The following is a 23,987-nucleotide window of genomic DNA, read 5'->3' as shown; positions in this document are numbered from 1 at the left end:
GTACAAGGAGATATGTAAGAGTTTTGTCAGGGTAAATTGGAAATCTAAATTAAAAACATGCATAATGTCACAGAAATTAAATAAAGAAAACCAATGAGTTCATTTTCAATAACAGAAACGCCAATAAAAATATGCACAAGAAATACTATGGCGTGAAAAGCAAAATTAATTAAATCCCACTGTGAAACTTTGCAGTGATACATTTGTTAGGTAGCACACAAAGCCGTGAACTTCTCTCAATCAGACATCTCATCTCAGGTACAGAACAGCCAGAAATAACGTCTCACATCTGCAAAAGCAGCAATGTACAGCAGTAGTTCACTGCACGGTAGGTCACCACCAGCTCTAAAACAACCTTCACTTCTTAAAGAACATAAAATGTTCTTTAAGACACATTTTATCGATGTTTCTCCCCAGACCGACGCTGATTTTCTGACTCAGATGCAGGCTGGCTGTAACACACACTCATTTTTTTTCCTCAGCAAAACTCCTGGCTTCACTTTTGCCATGGGAACCATCATTCCCAGACTTTGCTTTTATAGTAACAACAGGAAACAAACCCCTTTTCCTCTACAGCAACAGAATTACAATGTTTCACAGGATCACTGCTGCCTTTTCCAGCTGAGCAAGCTGCCTCCTAACCAACAACTGAAGGGGTTTCACCTTGTTTTCCTGAAGAGGCACTGGACCTTCCCCTGTTCTTTACCTTTCCTGCCTGCATCAGCTTCTGTCTTAATCGATTTGGAGTAAAAACATGGGTCAACAGGAGGGATTACAGCATTTTACAACCCTGATCCGTTGTGCTCCATGCTGAGCCAACAACACTGGGAAGTAATGCAGCAGACAAGAATGTTTTTCAGACACTACTTGTCTCCTCCCTAAAAAGCTGCAATTTAGCAGTAGGTGCCAAAAGGCACAGCAGCAAAGAGAAGGGCTCAGACATTTCATACACAGCATTTTGGACAAGAGAACATTATTTCTTCGCTGTATTCATAACAAATGCTCTTGAAAATGTTGAGTGTAACACTAAGAGTGAAAAATAAAAGGAATTTGCTTATTTTATAAAGGTACCTCTGTGGTTTTGGACACAGTTTCAAATGTTTCTTTATCCCTGCATAAGACAAATGAGGCAAATACCAGGGAATATATGATCATAAAGGAGAGGTGGGTGCATATTCCCTACCAGGCAGTTATGGAGACATTGTGCTGAGCCAAAAAGTGCCAACCAGCAGTTTCACAAAAAGGCTGGCAACACTGCCTGTGAGTGCTGAACTGACCATCAAAATCACACACGTACCTGCCCGTGGGTGAACACATCCTGACATACATGGGAAGGGGGTGAGCAGCTCAGCTACTCAGCACAGCACTTGTGCCTCTTCAGGGAGGTGGAGGAATGTGAGCACTGCTGCCAAAGCAGTTCTTACACCACAGACTGCTTTCTCTAGAAATGGACTCTGGTTCATCTCAGGAGCTGAGGTCTTCTAATTTGGTGACATTAAAATAATGAACTGCATAACCTCTTATCAGCATGGTACTTCAGATTTTTAGAGTAGTAACAAACTTATTAACCAAGAATGATTAAATTTAAAATAAGAAACCATTTCCTTCTGTAATATTTCCTAGCAGTAGACAACCTGAAGTGGTTATTTTTGCTTTACGTTCAGAGAAAAAAAAACAACAAGCAGAGCATCCACAACATTATCATCCATATTAACAGCATTCTTAAGGGAAGGAACATGTACTTTCATAAATTGCTTTAATTGTGCCTGGACAAAATGAGATGAGTCATTACATGACGCACAATTAGATCAGTAGGTTAGATTAAAATGACAGTAAAGGGATTTTTTTTTGTGTGCGTTTGTGCATTACTTCAATATAGTGTGTGTATGTACATGCTAGAAAGGATTACAGAAAATAAAAGAGGAATCCATACACTAGGTAGCTGGTTTAGCTATTTCCACAGACAAAAGAAATTTGTGACTTCAGCAATTTTCGATTTACAACTTTATTTAATTTTACTTGAGCTGTACTTTTGCTCATGGAACTTTTGATTTTAGAACAGATTCCCCGGAGATCTTCTGTCAGGAATTAAGCTTTGTTTCATCTTATACAGAAATGCATTTATACATTTAGCCACTTAGTAAATTTTCGTAAGATATAGGAGCATTTGTCAGTTATATCTTTCAATCCCCCACCAGTGTAAAACCAATCTCCCTTGACAGATGCAATAATGAAAGATGTGAATGCCAGATTACATAAAGAAATCACAATTGCATTACTTCTCGGAAAATATTCTTATTAGAACTGTAAGTTAGCATCTATTTTGGTACCTGGGATACAAAACTATGGTTTTCATATATTTTTTAATCACTTATATTGATTTCAGATACAATTCTGTCAACATGTAAATGAGAGCACGTGTTATCTGAAATTACTTTTGTTCACAACTATACAAACAGTTTCAAGTCAGTCTGCAACCACACATTTTATCATACTGCACAAGAGAAATCTCACATTGATATTCAGGAACACAGCAGAATCAAATTCTTCAAAAAGAGAGAGATCCCTTCCTGGCTGAAAAAGCAAAACTGTGGTCAAAATTCTTTATATGGGTTTTGTACAAAAATTCTTTATATGGGTTCCTTCAGTGAACTGATACCCTCTTGCAACTCTGTTTCTGTTCTCCTCTGTGCTACATTGCCAGCTCCCCTTTCCATTAACTCGGATGGAGTCACTGGCTGCTGGTTGGAGACACCCCTGCTCTGTAGGGGTGTCTGTGCCCTGTGACATATCTCTCTGTGCTGTTCCCAGCTAAGTGGGACAGGTCAGGTATGACCAAAATGACAGAGTTTTTTTTTTTACCATCAAACAGCTCTAACAAACTGTAGGACAAATTTAAAAAAATTCCGCAACAATAAACCTAATATACAATGTCATCATTAAAAATGTAAAAGGTTACTTTTGGGTTTGGTACAATGGCTGGTCACTCATAAGGTGAGACACCAGAAAAGAAAGAATAGGCCATTAACTTCACTTGGATTTCTTGAGTTGCTTGTTCATTGACACCATTCACCATAAACATGGAATAGATGTATCTCAGTCTAGAACAATGTCATAAAACATTCTTAATACAAAATGTTTCAGTAATACTACACTCATATCTGCCATGCCAATATTCACAAAAACACAAAGATCAGTAAGATATTAGAGTAAAAATGCTATCTAAAAAGGCATTTTATTCATTTTTACAGTTATTAAAAGCTTCTTAAAGTTCATAGATTTGGAATATACAATGCAATTAAAGCAATTTAAATACAGATAATGTTAGAAGGGGAACAGCATAAGAACAATCAAAAAATCCCTTCACAGATTTTCAACACTGAGGCATAAATCACTCCTGACTGGTAATCCACTTTTCATGTTTATGCTCCTGATTCAGGCTATTGCAAAAGTATATGTTTACTAATAAAAGTACGTACTTAACAAAGTGTGTGTACTTTGTTTACTTAAAGCTAGGCCTTATTTTGATGGCATTCTCTGAAATTTGTAACTCTTCTACAATGGCCCTTTGAAGAGGAGACTGCATTGCTGAAGCTGTATCAAATAGCTTCTAGTTCTCTTTTGCTAGACCCAAAAGATCTTTAAATTTAGAGCTGAAAAAACTGATAGTGAATCCTACTGTTTCTGGTACTCCTATGACTGAATTCTGTGAAATGGTCTTATATCAGAAATCCCAGCAGATTACATATTGTATTTATGTACACTGACTGTCAAGATTGTTAAAATGCTTCGCACGTCTTTGTGGCCATTAGAAATCTCAATGCTTCCACTTATTCCTCCATATTTTTTCCTAAATACAGAATTTAATGTGAAACCAGGTACCAGGTGAAAAATTCTTGGTAGTACATAAGCAAAGATGTCTAAAAGAGATTAATTTCCTAGCATTTCAGTTATGATGATCTAATCTAAAACAATGTACTGCAGCCTATTAATTTCAGAACTTTCTTTTGCATAAAGCTGATAAAATATTATAATGTAGCTCTGGATAATTACAAAGCTGCAGAAAGAGCTTTATTTTAGAATTATATCACATACTTTTTCTAGTAGTAAAATGACATAAATAAATGAGGAGCAGTACAGGTTGGACAGGACAAGAAAAATAGGACTATCAAAACTAAGACTAAATTCTTTTTTACCTACCAAGAGCACAACATTGTAAATAAGCAGAGAATTGAGTATCAATAAGCAACTATTTGTCTGAATTACAAAGCATCAAGTGGCAGAAAATATATTACTCCAGACAAGCACATATATTTCTAGACAAATAACAAATCGAGACTTTTGTCTCGATATAAAGAAAACCTTTTCCCATTAGAACAGTCAAGCATTGGAACAGGCTGCCTGGAGAAGTCATGCAGTCCCAGGTTTTTAAAGATTAAGCTGGATAAAGTGCTGAGCAGGTTGGTAGCACCTGAGCTGACCCTGCTCTGAGCATCAGAGACCTTCAGGTCCTCACGTTCCCCTCTGAATCGTTCAGTGGTTCTGTGACATCCATTCTAGAAATACTTTTTAAGTAAGTGGGGAGCTCACAAGCACACCAACTACTGCACTACAGGACAGAAGTTTCAGACAATGGGGAACAGAAATAAAAAAGAAATAAAAAAGAACGTGGAGCAAGTGGCTTAAAGCAAAATAAGCCTTTCTGTAATTAAATTAGCACCTCTTTAAAGGTAAAATGGAAATAACTGTCAAGTAATATTCTCAGATAAAAGATTAAGAATTGGAGAAAAATATTTGTATGTTAGTAAATTATACAGAATAGCTAGTAAATAATATATTCTAGACCAAGAACCACTTCAAACATATTGCACAGGTAGGCTAGTGCATAAAGACAGAGATAGCAAAGAGGGAAGGATACTCTAAATTATTTTAACAAGTCTGTAGCTCCTTGCACTACAGGGCTCCACACAATTAATTAAAAGGCAGTTGAGACCTTGGAGATAAATATAAGGTCAGCAAAAAGAACTCTGAACAAACTGAAGGCTCTCATTTATTACTGAATTATAAAAGAGGTTTTAGGCTCTAGCATAAAAGAAATAAGAAGATCTGAATAATAGATGCAGGTATTCATATATGGCCTTATGAATAATTCAGAAAATTTAACATTACAGACTTTTTTAAGGAAAAAAAGATAGCTTCAAAAGCAGAAGGAATAGTGATACCAAAATAATCAGGGAGTAAGAGATGGCTGCAAACAGAGATGTGTTAAACAATGAAATAGAAAAGGAAAAACACCTAAAGGAAGTAAACAGGTAAACAGCTATTCTCTACAACAGTGACACAGGAGTAATGACAGTGAGGAACAGACTCCTCTGAGCAGCAGAAGACCTTGTAAACAGGTCTATCAGCACAGCTCTGCTATCAACACGAGCATCAATATCTTTTAGAACATTGAGAACAAAAGAAAGAAGGATAAGATGAAGATATCAAAGAGTCTCAGCAAGCAATAAAGATGACTAAAGGATAATGAAATGACTGATGGTACACACCTTGGCACCATAAAGAATAAGGAGTATAGAATGGGAGAAAACAGTAATGTTACATCATGGGAAGTATTTATGGGAAGATAATTCCCAGACAAGTGAATCACGTATTGCTATTTTCATGAATTTTTATTAACATACTGTATTGAGAGAAGAAACTCTAGAAATTAACTTGAAAAAGGAATTAATGAAATGGAGCATATTTTGGGGTGCAGGTAGGCAGGGAATAGGTTTCTTAAAAAGTGAACTGTTTTCCCATCACATTCTTCACAGTACCAAAAAGGAGAAAAGGCTATGTCCCAGTTTTGCTTCACAGGTGAGATGGTAAACTAGAACTACCAGAATCCAGGAATCCAGGCTGGACATGCAGTAAGGTATTTGAAAAGCACATTTCAATACTGAATTCACAAGGCATTGGTCACAATAAGAGTTACAGCTGCAAACTTATAGGTGATTCTGAATTTTCTTTGCACAAGGACTGTTAGATTTTCACTGCACACAAATGAACAGACCGAACAGGATGATCACCAAACTGATTCATGGCCTACAGATGCTAAATCCAAGCCATAAAGGTATTGAGGCAATGAAAAGATAAAAATAGCTGATACATGAATACTACCAACTATTAAAAGATATAGAAAAAATTACAAATCACTCGAAAAAGCAAGACAATGGCATTACATTACTCACCCCTTGTGCAGAACAACACCTGCCATAAAAGTTCAATTAAACAGCATCGACACCAAGGCATACATTTTAATTGTTTTTCAGATGTCCTCTATCCACACCAATTGCATCAGAGTCAAATAATAAACTTTGACCCAACACTGACAAGTAAGATATTGACCATCCAGCGTAGTTCTCTCAAATTGCCAGTTTTATTCAGCAAAAAATAAGTAATAGAATATCTACATTTTTCCTGAGGTTTTATTGAATAGTTTTTCATAGTTTTATTGGAACAAAATCTTGACTAGAACATGTAGCTTAAAATAAGTAATTTTTGGAAAAAACCCCCACATCAATACCTATTTAAATTCAAAGAAATAACATAACTTAGGACAATTACATCTACTTTTTCTCCCCAGTTCATTTTTAAGTCACTTTATGGAATAAATTAATTTAATAGGGTTTGATTTGTTTCTGTAGGATTTTTAGAGGACTCACTCACCTTCTCCCACCAATGATCAGCCATCTTATTTCAAGACAAGAGTCACTAACTGAAAGAATGAGATGCCCCGGTACTACCTTACCTTGAAAAGAGACTTTCCAATGGGCAAGAGAAATTTTAAAAGCACACTAGAGAGATTTACAAGGAAAAAAAATTACTGAAATAATATGTTTAATTGTTTTGGTGATTTTCTCTGCATCATTCATTTAACAAACACTCAACCAAGGCCACTTTCTTCTTTTTGATTTAAGTCCATTACCTAAAGTACAGAAGCATAAAAAAATTTCATGCAGCAAAAATCGACAGAAGTCACAGTGCTATTCTGAGGCAGATTATTAATTTGAATTTAATAAAGTCTTATCTTTTTATGTTACACATCCTAACAATGCACTCCATGTAACTATTTATAGTTCAACAATTTCACAGGTCTACCCTGTCAATCCACTGCGATGTACAAAATCTCCAGCCCAGCTGGCCTTATATTCAGTGCACAGACTCTACTTTACAGACTCAAATAAAAATACAGCACAGAAGACATCTAAACTTCCCTCCTCAGGAGCAAATTGTCCTTATCTTGAAAACAAATTTAAATTAGTTGAATGAGAGTAATAAGCACAGTGTAGAATAAATACAGACAGCAAAGTATCTGGTATTTTTCATTAATATCCCATGCAAGTACATATTATAGTGATAAAAACATATTTTTTTTTTCAGATTAACTCTATTTAACACTGCTGTATTCATTTTCTGAGCATTCCTATTTTATGAGCTGAGCAGCTTAGTGTATATTGTGACTTCCATTTTTCAAATGCTGCATCACTTCTGGGTACAGGAGGGAACATCATAATTACAAATGAATAAACTTCAGTGTGTGCATGCTGTACTCTCCATTAAAGCCAAATAGAGCAGTTGGGATACAACTGATTTGTAGTTTCTCCTGTAAACAGCAACACACTTAAACAGAGTAAGTTCATTGATCAGCAGATTTATGAAACCAACAGAAAAGGAAAGTTCACAGAGGTATAGAAAAAAAGAAAACAATCAAGAGGGTACAAAAGAGAAAAGGTAGGAAGCAGAAGAAAGTTCAAGCGAGGAAAGGAAGATATTCCTAGCTTTGCACAATTGCACAATATTACTTATACAGACTCAGTTGTGTAACTACTGTTGAGAGAGTTACCTGTTCTTTTAGATTTAGATGATTTGGAGCCAAACAGGAAAAGGACAGGCTCATTTCATATGTGAATATAGTCACATGCTTGGTCCTGATTTCAGGTTATGTAAATTACATTAGAAATAACACAAATATTATCGTAATATCCACTGATTTCCATGTGTTTCAGCGAGAAATCACGAGCAAGACAAAAGCAAGTCTTATTAAGTTCAACACTTCAATTCTCAAAATTTACAGTCAACTAATACTCTGAAAACACCCAAAGTCTTTGTAGGCATCAATTTTAAATGTTCCTGGCTTGCACTGAGACACTCAAGTCTTTACAGCACTGAAGAGCTTTACCCTCCTTATGGCACAGTGGCCTGGCAAGGTGGCTGCAAGTGCTGCTGGTCACCAAAACGATGGAGGCCAGGCCTAGGCAGGGCACTGCCACATGGAACTTCTGCAGAAGGTTTAACTCCATCTTCTTTTCATTACTTCTGGAGACTAAGGTCGTCATTTCAATGACAGAAACAACTTACAGTCCCAGCAGTTAACAGCAATGTGTGTGAAACTACTAATAGAAGTATTATCACTCTTAATTGCAAATAAACTGCTTTTCTCTCACTCTCATCTCCTGTAAACTGCTTGGTCTAATTAATTTTGTCTAGCTCTTCTCTGTTACTTTGTAGTTTGCTATCAAACAGCAAGGACCCTAAATTGTTTCAGTTAATTCTGATGAGAACTTAAACACTGTCCCATTTTATGTTCCTCCATTACCAGGTTATTATTTTATATTTCCATTTTGATTTTCCTTTCAATTTGAATGTTAAATGCAGAATTACCAAGAGATGTAAAAGAATAACCATAGAGAAATACTATATTACAATAGAGTTTACTTGCTAATGCAGGCATGGAGTAGTACATAATTAATTTATCATAAAAATAAAAAAAAGGATTACATCAATTCATATGAGAATTACTGGATAACTGATGAAATAAAAGTAACTGTAGTGAGTAAATTATACAAACATGGTCCAAATGGTGTCTGAAAATTCTGAATTCATACCACATGAAAATACCTCATGGTGATTTATTTAACCGTTCAAAGAAGAAAAGTCAGCAGTGGTTAACAAAAAAGTTATCTTTTTTGATGTCATCTGCATGCAACAGTTTGTGATTCCGTGATTATCATAACTGTTGTTAAGAATTGAGCATACAAAAACAATACCTCCACGCTCATACACAGTACTTGTTTCCCCCCACTTCTTTTCTGCTGCTCACACTCGTTTCCCAGAAAACTGTTGGGCTCCTGCATTTGGCAACTGGATAAACAGCATTTTTCAGCAGAGACACGTACGAAACGAGGATAAATTGATGCAGGAAAGGGGATCATGAGACAATTTTCAATTACTATAAAAATAACTTTATTAAAAACAATCAGCCAGAGTAGGAATATCTCTGCACTTCTCCACGTGCCAATATCCTACCGCTCCTGCAAAAGAAAAGAAAAGGAAGCTCATGAAAAAATAACTCAGTGCTCTACACAGAGCATTGCCAATTTTTCCACACTGCTTACCCTTCTCCTCCGCTTCCAGCAATTACTGGCAGGGCACCATCTCTACCCGTTCTAGGCATAGAGGACACAGAAAGATTTAGTTCACTGTCAAAAACATTGATTTTTCTATACAATTGTAATATACATCACAAGCACACTGTTGTCATGGAGCATTTATTGAGATACTTACCTTCTGCTTTCCAAATCCTTGCATCATTTACTGAATGGGACTTGACATCTACACAGCACCTTCAAGCAGGAAAAGGACAAAGTAACACTGATTCACTCCAGCTGCATAAATGTGGTGCAGATTGGGCATTTGGAGCCTCTCCTCCTGTAGCAATATAACTTCAACACACAGTGAACAACCTCCTACTAATAAAAAAACCCCACCCCAGCAGCCAAGTTCTCATGGACATGTCCAGTTGTACTTACTGCTTTGAAGCCTCCTCCAAGGTCCTCTCTCAGCTGGAAATACGAAGTCTCACTGGCAAATCTTCTGGCAGCTGCCTCTACCACGACCTTCGACATGTGGATCTCACCTTTGCCCAGCTAGGCTTGTTTCAGTAGCATACAAGTTACTGTCTACAGATTTTTGCATCTGGTTGAACTGTAACTGAGCCCAAACAAGGCCAAATACACTGCAAGGCATCTAATTACATTAGCATACCCTTGTGGTGTCGGTTTTAACAATTCCTCAAGCTCAGTGAAACATTTACCTAAATACCATATTCAAAATGCAGGTTATGAACTGACTGGGTATAAGGTCACATTTAAATACACAGCTGTCTGTTCAGTGTTGAAGCCATCCAATTACCTGTATTTCACGATAAAAAGTGTTTACCTCTGAGATACACCAGCCCTGCAAGAGCCTAGGGCACAAGCCTGATCTCAAACCAGAATGCACCATGATATGTGTACACAGAGATATAATACAGCAAAGCCCCTCTGTATGCAGGTGAGATGCTGTGTCCTCGGTTGAAACCCAGCCTTGAAGCACACATCCTTTCTCCCTGAGGCGCCAAGACAGCATGAATGTTCTTGAAGCTGGCATCATCATGCAGATGAGGCTTGTACCTGGCACTAGGAGGTACACAGAAACTTACCGGGAGGCTTATACACAGCATCTATTTTTGAGGCTTCACAAACTCTTTTCTAATCCACAGATAACACTTTGACCTTACCAATACCCCACAATCAGCACAGAACGAAACTCAGCACACATTCACCTTGGAAGAGACAGACTAATGGTTATATGTAGCATTATGGATGATGCATACTCACTTCTATGGACTGATACCTCAGTGCAACCAGTGCCTCCTCCCAACCTGGCCCCCATGAAAACAGAGAAACCCAACTCTGGCTTTCTAAACTTGTCAGTATACTGTGTTATCAATTTTTTTTTTTATTTTTTTTTAATATTTCTCTAAGTTCCATCACAAATGATCAGAAGTTCAGTCAGAGAGAGCAGCAGAAATCAAACACTGAGGAAAGTCACCGAAGTTACATATATTAACATTATTTTATCCACCCACTTCACAGAGTTACTATTTTGATAAAGCATTGTAGGCAATTAACCACACATAACTTAACCACATGGTGAATCTTAGTCTTGCCTTTTTAAAAAAAACACAAGTTAATTCAACCCAGTTGATTGCCAGTACAGAAAATGAAGATAAATTGGAAAAATGATATACCAAGAAAAGTAAAGACAGTAGCTCTGCACCAAGATGGCAGCTAGGTCACAAAACTTTTTACTTAGGTAAAAATCTCTCCCTCTCAACTAAACCATATGCCCCAAACTGAGCCAAGATGTGAGGCAGCCTGCAACTTATTCACCAAATGCACACTGACTTTCATTTAAGAGGCATGTTTTCCTAAACAGGTACAACCACTGGCAGAGCTTTCTGCAGCCCCTGAGGAACCTCTGCTTCCTCCACACAGACATCAGCTGTTCCTATAAAACCTCTCTTCTGGTGCTCATGTCTCTTTTCTCCAGAGATGACAAACGACTCGTCTTCCCAGCTAAAAGAATCCAGTGGAAAGTGCTGAGGATCTCAAGCCATTTCATGCCTCAGGATACTATTGTTATTTTGCAGCATACTTAAAAAGGACAGGTATTTCATAAAGCAAACAGAAAGACAAAGTCCCAAGAGCAAAGGCTTTACTGAATTTGAAAAGATAAAATCAGAAGAAGGTAATGAAAATTTGGGGCAGGATGAAGAACAAAGGGATTCAAGGAGCGATGACAACGACAGTAGTAAACATTTCAAGTATCAATGCCTATCAAAATAGCCCTTCTTAGTTCTTCACGAATTTACTGAAGGAGTGCAGATGAAATATTTTAAATGATTATGATTAATTTTAAATTATTTATGATCAATAACAATATAATTATTAGACAGATATGCTTTCATAATTCTGGGGGATGACTGTGATCTAGTAATAGACTTTGTGCAAACAAGAGCATAAAAATATTCAGTGTGCCATATACTAGAACAAGATCAGCCTGCTTTATATTTTTAAAAAGGAATATGGGGAAAACTGAACTTTATTTTTTAAACATATATCCTTTAGAACAAATACATTCTTTGCTCACGTAATTGAATGCTCATCCTCCCTTCCAGTGAGGACTGGACCATTACAGGTTTTCATAACAGATAAGAGCTGCTAAATGGTAACTAAGACAAGGGGACCATCCATGCACACCCTGGTTATTTATTTTCATTATCTGGCTGCTGCTACAAGACATTGATTTTCAGAGGAGAGCTCACCAGCTCAACATTTTTTGAGGTGTGCAGGAACTAATGAACTTTACCACTTTATTTTATTTTATTTTAATTCTCGCAAACAGGAAAAATACAAGGTCATTGCAATCCTGCTTATCCTGCCCATCAGCAAAACCAACTTTTGCAGTTTGAAAAAAAAATCAAAATGCATCTGTCACAGTGCATGACACAAGGTCACAGAATCCACTTGGTTAACTGGATCATGTGTTCCCAGAGCCTTAGGTACACATTACCACAATGAGGAAGGAGTGAGAATCAGCACAGTGAAAATACAGCATGCACCATCCTCTCCAGTAGTAACAGCTGGTCAGAGTACAGAAAACTGAATACATTTCACATTGTAGTCCTTGCAAGGAGATATATAAATTTTAGTAGGATCCCATTCTTGAGTTACTTCATTGCTCTGCTCAATTAAATGCTATTTAATGATTCAGCACTTACAAGGTATTATGTATCATTCATACTCCATTGATTTCAGTGAAGATTCTTCTGATTTTTTTGAGAAAAAATAAGTAGTTCTAAGGAAAAATATTAATTTTCTGTATAAGGCCTAAGTATAAAGAAGTTAAAAGTAGTGACTAACTAGAGCAACCACTATATCATTTTTGTAATTCCCACATGGGGAGATTCAGGTTATTGCATCAAAATTGTTTACCATCGTTAGTGATTTAACTGCCAAGCAGCCCAAGGATGAAGACTACTTCATGTTATGACTGTATTTCCATCAAAACTGCAGCAACCTGGCTGTTACACTTTATTGAAGTATTTTACTTTGAACTGTATCCATCATAAATTAGTGCCACAGAATAAAAGATAAAGATTCTGGATCATCAGATTAGATGGTGTGGGGGAATTGCTGAAACAGTCATACTTGTTCATGTGCTGTAGCAGGTTATTCCAATACTCATTCACCATCATGTTTCGTCCTTTAACATGCCTTAACTCTACTCATCCGCAGTGTAAGAAATTAGTTTAGACAGCTCCTTGTCCCAGGTACTGACTTGCAGCTCAGAACACTCATTTCCAGATGACTCTCAGGTTCAAAGGCTGCTCTCAGGCAATGATTTTACTCTGCAGCTGGGACAACATGCATGAGGTCAGTTGGCACAACTCAGCTTTCAGCTGCTACCTGTTGCACCTAAATGATCACGTTTGCTATCAGAGATATTTGGCTTCAAAAAATTTTCTATCAGAAAAGTAAACCATTCAGCCCTGAAGTGCAGTTAAACCACCAAGTCAAAAAATAATAGTAAGCTGTACATACTTGTATCCCCATGCTATTTAATGCTAACAATACATCATTTAGTTTTTTCATTGAAGAAAAGCTGTTTCTTTCAAGATATACGATCTCTCTTGCTCACATAAACGTTACCAAGAGCCACCCTGCTTTCCACTGACGTGAAATTGTTGATACAATTAGTAGCTTTCCAGTTTGTAGGAACATTGAGGCAACTTTTATCTAGTTCTGTGTTGGAAATTCAAATAAATCCCCCCGTATCACCATTGCTGAGACACCAGGGACCGTGCAGACACGTGCACCAACACAGACCAGGTGCACTGCCCTCCTGTGTGAGCTGTGCAATGTTCTCCCACTCATCACTGTGCTCCCTTACGAGGAACCAGGGAGCACAGGCAAGGAGACAGTGAAGAAATAGTTTCTGTGTTACCGAAAGAAATTCCCCAGAGAGCCGAGGAACCTAAATGCAGAAAGCCTGACAAAATTTACTGTGACCAAGAATCTAAAGCACAGACAGATTAAAAGACCTCGCACAATGTCTCTCCAGTAGATTGCATCAGAGATGGAAATGGAATTGATAAGTATCAGACACAAGACTTTTTTTAATTTTTTTTCTTTGAGATACTAGAAAGCACAAATCATTTCCTTATCACCAGAAATTTCATAAAACTTGACCACTCTGATCACAACACTTAAATCCACATTTTTAAGGATATAGTGTCCCTTGAACACGTACTTGGCTTTCATTTAATTCAAGAGGAGCTGCACATGAATACATCAGAACTGTACATTAATTGCTACATTTGCAACAATTTAAAACAGATATGCCACGTTAATATGCCTGCCTTCATCTCTGCTATTCATACAAAGAAGCAGATAGTGCAAACCAACATCAGCAGCAATATTAAAGCATCAGGTGTTCAAATTTTGTAATGCACAATATTGAATATTGTATGGAACATAAACCTGAGAACACCCAGGTGGAGAAGGGGGTGTGAGACCATGAGAGAAGTTAACACAAAAGTCAGTGTGGTACATAAACTGAACACATAACTCTTGTTCTCAAAGTACTGTGTGTGAGGACTAAGGATCTAGTAGGAAGCAGATTTCAAAAGGTAATGAAAAAGCAATGCATACAGCTTCTACTGAGCTCTGGAATGGGTTGCCACGGGAGCTTGTGGGGGAAGATAGGTTCATAAAAGCATATACAAATTCATGGAGAACAGATCCCTAACAGGACAGTAAAAGTACTGGGTAGGTATGTACACTTCAATGATCCTTTATTGTCTAGCAAAAAAAAGCGGAATGACTACCCTTCTCTGCCTTCCTTGGCAAATGTACACTAAACTAGATGTGTAGTTAGTGTACATCTCATCTGTCCCCTGGGGCACCCCTATAGACAGATGTTCCTACCTATGTAAGATTTCAGCTTTGCCTACTGTGGTAGGAGTTCAACTTTCCCTGGCAATCCAGGTTTACACGGTTTTCAAGCAAAATTTCTGGAAGACGATGATGGAAATGGAATTCCTAAGGGAACTGAGTCCACAAATACAAAGAAAACATTAGAAAGAGGGTTTCCTGAATCATGTACAAACAAAGCTAAACTCTGCAGCATCTACACATTGTTATTTTTTGTAAATGGAAAACACTCTTTGCACTAATTGCTATTATTTTCCACAGTACAGAAGTAAACTCATCAAAGAGGCTTTGCATGAGTGCCCCTAATTTGATGAGTATATTGTCACCAGTACTATGATATAGAGGATGGGGATTTGTACTTTGCATATGTGTACAGTAATGATTCCACACATGCTCACACTTCCTAAAGTAAATCTTCATATAGAGGAGGATTTAGGAAGCACATACATTTATTTCACTTTTGAATACGATTCTGCAGCTTTATTTTCCTAGCCCACAGAAAACAACTTGAAGCTTCATTTTAGTCTGCTTTCATCATATTTTCAGGCTTGAGACAAAAGATTCCATTAACTTCTATACCATCAGGATCTGTTCCAATATTAACTAAGAATATTTGAAAGTTACTCATATGAGAGAACTACTCTGAGCCAAGACTTCAGGGACTGGCTTTAGTTCAAGCCTTAAAGAGACGTCTTAAGAAAAAAGAAGAAACCAAAAGACTCGAAAGTTAAAATAATTCAGCTTTGCCTCCTGGGTAACACTTTTTTGCTTCTTATGGAAAGGTTCACTGTAAGAATCCTATATATCTGTATTCCTTATCCAGTTTCTTTTATGTATATGCTTGTCCTTCAGCTTGTATGCCTCAAGACTGCTGCTCACAATTTAAGTAAGCAGGAAAGCTGGGATATATGCAGAGCCTTTAAAGTAACCATTTCCCAGTTGTGCTTGTCCACTAAGTCTGTGAAAACACCTGCATCAATTCCACTAGCACTTTTCAAGCTTCATATAAAATGAAGTGAAAAATAAAACTTCTGGAGATCACAAAACCAGTTCTCTAGAGAAAACAGTGCTCTAGGTATGACACAAGTCCAAAAGCAGAAGAAAAAAATCCCTCAACCTGCTGGCTATCCTCTAGTTAATGCAGCCAGCCACGCAGTTAATACTCATCACCATATTGGTTTCTTGACAATTTATACTTAATTGGTCAGTAAAATCCCCATATTGCCACTTAAAATGGATAGACTATCAGACTCTTGTTTTCATAACCTAAAAGAAATTCAGTAAAACTTAATATAGGGAAACAATAAAATAAAAGTATTTTTTAAATTACTTAAATAGGAATTTGCAAGCTTTTTATTGTAGTGTTTTCAGTCATATTTAATGGTTTATCCAAGCTGTTTTTATACGTAGGATGCAACAGACCAATAACTGTTAAGGATGAATCTCAGCCTCCTCAAGAAAGTTACCTGTACTCTCTGAAGATCACCAGCTGAGAGATGGTGACCTGTTAAGCCTATCATTTCATTAGGCTACAAATACATCAGAGAGCAGCAACTCAGCCAACAGAACTTAATATTTTCCTTTCCAAAATTGTAAGAAGCAATTATTCACACCTGTTTTAGCTTTTTCCTAACCAAGTTAAATTATTTCACTGAACTATGGATCTTTGTCCCTTTTCTTTGACTTGAGATGAAAATGTCTCTTATTATTATAAGATTGATTCATTATTGAGATGAAATGTTTCTTATTAAACCTAGTTAAATTTAATATTGTAATCAAAACCAAATTCTTTAAAAATAATAAGAAATTCTAATTTAAAATTTACTTTTCTTTACATGAAAATAGGCATTAACTCTACCCTGAAATCTTATATGGAATATTATTCCTCATTTGTCATGATATGGCCACATAACATTTACGTTATGTTTCATTAAATACCAATGAAATACTAAAACATTATTATGAAGTTTTTAAGCTCTATAGCAGTGGACAAGAGAAAAATTAAACCTTCATATTATTTCAAATGTAATGGGTAAAAATAACAGGAGCCCAATCCAAAACCCACTGATGGAGGTCATGGGAGTCCTCCCATTAACTTCCATGTTCTTTGGTTCTTCAGGTACCAAGACAAATATGAGAAGCGAAAGGAAGAGAAATTAAAACTTACCCATGAATTCAATTCCTAAATGGTCTGCTGTACCCATGAAAGCATGTAAAAGAAAAAAGAGAAAAGAGACAGAAATGTTAGAAACAGACTAAAATGCAAATATAACCTTTATCATCAGCGGTATCATTCAGCATTTCTGTGGCAGTGCTGCAAGATGCAATGTGGGGTCAGGGGCCTGCTGGCTGGGTACTGGTCCAAATGAGAGGCACAGCCCTGCCCTTTGAAGGGCAATCCTAAGGCAAGAATTCAGGGCACTCAACTGTCACAAGAAGGGAAGTGTATTTGGGGAAGGAGAGGAACGCCTTTACTTTATATTCAACTAAGTGCCTCAAGCCAGTCACCCAGAGGGATTTCATTTTCTCATCCTCCTGAAACTCCTCTCTCAACATGCTAACTACTGCCGTTAGTTAGACAAGGTTCTTGCTTTCATTTTCTCTGACAGAGATCAAAACCTAAAGAGATGAATGGAAGGCTTTTACTGAGTTTTGCAGCTCTCATCATAGCACAGCAGCCACACTTGCACCCAACGTGACTGCAGATCTGCTAACTGCTGTACAACAGAAAATCTGACTTCAGGAAAGAGCAGCCACGTTCCCTACTTAGCCATTGGACAGGTATGATGCAATAATTTCAAGACATCTAGAACTGAAGCAAAAGTGTTAACGCTTTTAGAATATTGACTGAATTACCACATGGACCTCTAAATATCTCAGGACCCTTTTTTCACATGAGGAATTAGGAGATATGTCTTTAATGGAGAGATATTTTAGAGCAAAGGTGATTTAAATTTACATAAAACAGTAATTCAATTTTAAGTCATTGGGAAGTATGCATAAGTCGATATGCAATTAAATAATAACAAACTCTCCATTCTGCAGGGGCAGGACTGCAGAAAAGGTGTTAACTGACTTCTCAGAACTGAGTGTAAAAGGAGGAGTAGCTTCAAGTCCAGACTATGGAAGGTCAGAAACTCAGAAAGGCAGGAAAATGCAGTTCTCTCCCACACTAGACTTGAAATATTTTGCTTTTCCTTGAAAGGTAACAACTGGTTTTATAAAGAACAAAGAAGGTTTGTTTTGCTTTGTTTTGTTTGAGGTTTTTCCCCCTGATGAAAATGCAGTATTTCTCTTCAAGATATAATAAAAGATAAATACTTTAACTATTTTTTTCCTTAATACAGCACAGATTAATATATGATTTTGCCAAAGTTTCCAAGTGCAATGTGTGCGAAGAGGAAAGCAGTAGGAAAAGAGCAGAGTGGGTACAAGAAAGACTGATATGTTGGTTTGTGCTTGGAGCTGAGAGGTACTATTGGGAGATTTGTGAAACATTTGGTCCCATTAACTAATGTACTGCAACTTTCAAAAGTCCACTTAAGAACTAAGAACTACACAGCAAATAAAAAGATTTTCTAAAATAAACAAACAGTTAAACATTTTACTTTATTGCCAACTCTGGTACCTGTGATGAGACTGTGGAATATTTGTGTTTCTGTTCAAAATGCTGGAAGTGTTCACCTTTTACAACATTTCAATCCTTCAAGGAGAAGGCATCAAGCATCAGTTCAGTTCATTTAGCATACAAACCTATATAACAGTTGCTAAATCCCATATTTATTTTCATGCAGAAGACACAATAGGCATCTCAAAAGAAAACAAGATGATGCTATATAGCATAAATACCTCATTAGCATGGTGTTAGGGAAGGTATATTATGCAAATTTGGTGACACCCACAAGAATCTTTCCATTTGGTATTAAATATGGAATTAAAAATCACAGATATATGTATCCCACATTGCAATCTTCTAATCTGTTCTTGCATTCATGTGCAAATGTCATGTACAAACATCTCTAGTACGTATGACACAGAAATGTAATTTTTATAAGAACATGAGATCAGATATATCAAAAGTGCATTAAACATACTGTATTCACAGAGATTTGTAGCTTGTTTTTTTTCCCCTCTAATTTTCTGTACCTGTGAAATCTGCAAATATTGTCTACATGCAATTCACATCTTTGCATCCTTCTGTAAATTAGATCAAAATGCAGTTGAAAACTGCTTACCTTAAAAAATGATAACAGAGATCAAAGCACCATAATCTGGTCTCCAAGGAACTAAGGATATTGACACATGAAGCAAGATCATGCAATATCAGCTTTTTAAGTCTATTCAGAACAGGTGAAAAAAAAATCCTCCTTTCCTAACTGGGCTATATGTGTTCTCTACATGTTTTCCATTTGCAGCCTGCAATCTCCGCTTTGAGTTCACCAACATGGTTAAAACCACTTCCTCAAAGAGTGTGCACAAAATATTCCTTTAAAAAGATGAAAAAAAGCGTTTCAGTTCACAGTTGAGTGGCTCATACATAACTGAGAGTTAAGGGTATATGCAGCCTTCCTGGGAAATGTGCTCAACTGAAGAGGGTGGGAACATGTCAGGTTATTTATTTTAAATATCTCATGTGCTTGGAAAACAACTTCAGCAACCAGCATAATATATATTGCTGGCAAAGCTGATTTACCCAGATTACGATGAAAGGATGTCCAATGGGATAAATCTTTACAATAAAATATCCAGGCTGCCAATCATTAAGCATAGTTCAACAAGCCCTGTGAGCAGCTATTTGGGAATAGAAAACAATGAAATTGTAACTCTTGCAGATGTAGCACAGGCTGGCACTGGTTATGACTTGGTGAGCAGGACTCAGTCCAGAGATCACTCTCACTTGCACCTCTGTGGTGCAAATAAATGATTCTGCAAGCTCCAGTTTTGCAGATGGGTTTCCCCCTCTTAACAACAGCAAGAAAACTCTGTCAGCAGGTCCATGTGAGACACAGGCATGGCACCTGGAATTACACAGCAAGGGCAATGGGGGGAAGTGAGCTGTGGTGGTGACCTGAGCCTGAACCAAACACTAAAATGTGAAGTATCGACCCTGGCATGCCACTGTGTGACAAAGAACTGTTATACTGCTACACAGCCATAACACAAATGACAAATTGCCTGCAGAGCACTTCCCTGGACACAGCAAGTGGAATGCTAAGTAATTCACCATCAAGAAATGCCAGTTTCTTTAAGGACTCAGTTAAAATAAATGTATATGAGAGCTATTAATGTGCTGAAGCGTGGGCGCTGCTCCACAAGATGGGGTCATTAACCAAATAATGCAACAGTATTTTATTTTTGTTATTGTGATTCCTTCTTTCTGTTGGTATTGTTATGTTCTTAGAAACTAATATATTTTTCAGATAGGAAGATCACTCACTTTTATATTTTATTTTATGAATATTTCTGTATTTTCTTGTTGATGTGGGACAAATACTGTGCCTTATAGTCCCTGCATTATGCAAATTTGTTGCTAGTATTAAAGCTCTTTCAATTTATAGTTTATAAATACATAAACACCTGGGAATACTCGATAACAAGGATGAGAAGATTAATTTGCAGTCACTAATTGATTAATTTATTAGTGCTTCACAAAAAAACATACAGCCTTGTGTATGGATTGTGGTTTGCTGGAGCTTTTTTCTTAGTCATACTAACACTATCAATAGAAATATAAACTCAACATGTAAATCTAACTGATTTATAGATGAAAAATCTTGGACATGAAAGTCCTCATTGTAAACCACTGCAGACATTTTAATCTGTTCTAAGGATAAGTTGACTTTGGCATCAAAACAGCTTTAGGAAATCAGTGCAACAGCAAAGTATTTTCCTCTGCAAATGAAATTTATTGCTTCCAATAAACTCGAAAGATTTGTTAAATTGTCCTTGGTAGATTATTGTCTTGAACACAAAATGCAACATGGTAATATGCTGCAAGCTACCCTGGGACAGCTCAAGTACTCTGAACAGATTATCTGTCTGGAAGGAACAGGACAGAGTTTAACTCCTAAGTATTAGACCAATAAAACTTTGTCAGAAATAAAGAAAAAATCTTCAATTCCAAAGACAGCTAGATTAGGATACTACCTAAAGATACCAACTGCTGCTCTCTTATTCGTTATGTTTTATTGTTTGACAGTAGGCACTTGTCAGCCTATTTGTATATTTAATGAAGTTAAAACCATAACTGGTTAAAAAAAATAATATATGAAAATATAGATTTTTTTGAATCCTCAAGTCTGTTATTTTCTGGTGCTTCACTTTGCATGTGAAGTAAAGTCCCATTCACATAGAGTAATGGGACAAGGGATTTCTCTATTTAGTAGGAATTGCTCCCATTTTCTCTCTACATTGTAAAAGTGACTACTAATGTTCTCAGAGGTTGGTTGATTTTTTAGTATCAAAAAGAAAAAGCAACGGCGTGTATTAATGTATTTTAAAAATCTCAGTTATTAAAGAACACAAAATTTGATTTTTTGCTCTTTGTTTTAGAGAAATTCTAGCAATTTGTTTCTGTCATTAATTTACACAAAAGTACTCTTCAAAACATTTGGAGGTTGGAAAACTGATTGTGGTTGTTCAGGAGGATAAGAAACATAAAAGTAAGATAGTTCAATTACTGATTTTTCAAAGTATCTTCTCTGAAAGACATAACAGAAAATTCCCTCTGTCGGACCTTTAAAATTGGACCAAACTAAATCCTGAGAATGACCTTGAATCACCTAGTACCTAGAGTCTCCTTTTACCCACTCTGACAAAAAGGACTACTAAAATTTTTCCAGATAAAAATTTTCCTGCAATAGGTAATATGGTTCACTACACCTTAACTGGTATAATAGTAAGCTACAGAATATATTGTTAATTTGCCCCACATATGGCAAAACACAATAATGAAAATCATACATACAAGATACTTGGTCTGGCTTTGACAAAATTATAAATCACAGTTAAAAAAATGATAACAAGGAAAGAAAGATTACTGTAAATCTATGAAATACTTTACAGTCTGCCATATTCTCAGTGTACACAATGAGAAAAGATTTACATTCTGTAAATAACGGTATAGATACAATTAATTTTATTTTAAACCAAATTAAAGTCCTCAATCTGCAAGAACAATATTGAAGATAATGTGTAAAGGTTAATTGCTTTATTCGTTTCTTTCTAAAGGGAAAAAAATGCACAGGGGGAAAAAAATTAGGCTTGCTGTGAGTATTTGTAGGGCTCTCAAGGGACTATAATACAGCCTCAGGACAGAATTCTGCCCCTCCCCATCAATTCCATAACAAAGGAAAATTTGAAAAACATCCAGCAAAGCCCCTAGTTATATAAATTATACACAGTGCTGAATAATGGAACAAACTGTTGATTTTCTTTCCCTTTGAGTGATTAAAGCCTGTGGATGTGGTTTTCATCACAGAAGTGGAAAGACTGTTTATAACTTCTGCAAATAAATAACAGCAACGCTCCCATCTTCAGGTTCAAGAAAAGTTGGAAATTTCCACTATTTACCTCACCTGCAGCATGCAGACTCAGAGGATTAAACCTGCCTCTTTTCTATCACTTTTAAGACCTTAAGCTATCATCTCTGCAGCTAACAGACTAAGTTACTTCTCTTTGAGGCATTATGTTGGATATTAATGAAAAGAGCTTAGCCTCATGAAACAATCTCTACTGATCTTCACAATATTGTAAATCAGTACAAGTTTTTACTACTATAGCTATAAATTCAGCAGAACAAATATGTCTAATTTCAAATAAAGGAAGAGTTTATTTAAATTACCCTATTAAGCTCACTAAACACCTGAAGAATGTGTTTAAGAATTGTATTAGATCCAGGCCAAAATGTTTAGGAACAGGTGTCAGACAAATGCAACGTTTTATTTTTCTCTAAATAACCCATTGTTCTCAGCAATGAGATGAGAGAGCAGGTAAATGTTAGCTGCTGCCATACACAGATATATTATTGCTTATTTACTTAGCATTCATAAATCAACAGAAGTGTCCAACATGTATAAAGATTTCAGTTCATCCCAGAATATCAGCATGTAAACAGTGTGTCCACACAGAACACTGTCTCCAGTCAGACAACTTGAAGATGCTTTCCTTTTTTACTTCCCAAAAATGTAATGCTGTTTCTGTGAATATTAGTAACTACATCAAATGTAAATGAAGCTGCTCCATAGACCTCATATCTCATGGTGACAAGGTTATTTATGAAGTGTTCTCTAAATATATGTTGAAAATGATAAACCAGTGTGATCACTCTGAGATCAACCTCCCCTGGCACAATGAGACTGCAGTAAACATTGCACATTATAGTCTGGTTACTTGATTAGCATAAACTATTACAACCAATGATTCTGATAAATATTCCTAGAAAAAAAAAATTCAAGATTTCTCTGATATTATGCATTTTTCACAGATCAGTAAACCCCTGTATTAGCACTGTAATTGCAAAACCTGTCATTTTGCTTTTATGTTCCTGTTCCTTACTGAAGCCTACCATCTCCTGTAAAGTTTCTTCCTCCCCTCACCCTGCCCCACCTTTCTTGGTTCCATACATCACACTTATTTTATATTGCCATCCAAAAGTCCAGCCTCCCATACCAGGTTTTCTGATAGTGTTGAACACTACACAAAGACAAAACACCAATGTAGCTACATGACCTACTTCTACGATTTTGAATTCTTTTCCCTGGCAGATATAAGTGACTAAGTTTATCCCCCAGTCTCAGTTGCATAGTGGGTGAATTCAGCACTGCCACAATGAGGAACCATTGGGAGAACTAGGTGATAGAAAAATATATTCTTCTATCCATTTGTGTCACCAATACAATGGTTCCTGCAGAGCCAAGACTTGCTCTGCATAAAATCCTGGTCCAACCTCTCAAGCCTAATCCAGGCTTGCACAGTGGCATCACACTGCCTCTGCAGATGGACCTGCCTTTATCTGCAGGAATGCTGGAGATGGGGTTGAATGCATTTATTTGCATTGAGCTTAGATGTTTTAAGTCATTAAGCACTTCCACTGAATTTCATTAGCAATTGGCATGGTTAGTC

General features: G+C 36.6%; 1 protein-coding gene and 1 long non-coding RNA gene across 5 annotated transcripts in view; both read right to left on the bottom strand.

The window, feature by feature from the left end:
• Window positions 1-23,987, bottom strand: part of NRG3 (neuregulin 3) — a 375,961-nt gene that overhangs the window by 58,630 nt on the left and 293,344 nt on the right. For 3 of the 4 annotated variants that reach the window (XR_007906833.1, XM_051800883.1, XM_051800885.1), the window contains exon 4: window positions 17,032-17,058. Coding sequence is in view for 3 of the 4 variants with exons in the window: in XM_051800883.1 (XP_051656843.1) it covers window positions 17,032-17,058 (27 nt within the window). In the remaining variant the exon portion in view is untranslated. The remainder of the gene's footprint in view (window positions 1-17,031; window positions 17,059-23,987) is intronic. The other variant, XM_051800884.1, reaches the window with a different exon arrangement.
• On the bottom strand, window positions 8,919-10,746 carry LOC127477129 (uncharacterized). Its single transcript, XR_007906862.1, has 3 exons — window positions 9,610-10,746; window positions 9,441-9,491; window positions 8,919-9,356 (listed from the first exon to the last, which is right to left on the bottom strand). It is a non-coding gene; the product is annotated as an uncharacterized LOC127477129 (long non-coding RNA).

This window comes from Manacus candei, unplaced genomic scaffold (genome assembly GCF_025592945.1).
Source record: "Manacus candei isolate 608988 ecotype Guabito, Panama unplaced genomic scaffold, ASM2559294v1 h1tg000050l, whole genome shotgun sequence".
NCBI classification, from domain to species: domain Eukaryota; kingdom Metazoa; phylum Chordata; class Aves; order Passeriformes; family Pipridae; genus Manacus; species Manacus candei.
This window is presented reverse-complemented; position numbering and strand designations above follow the sequence as displayed.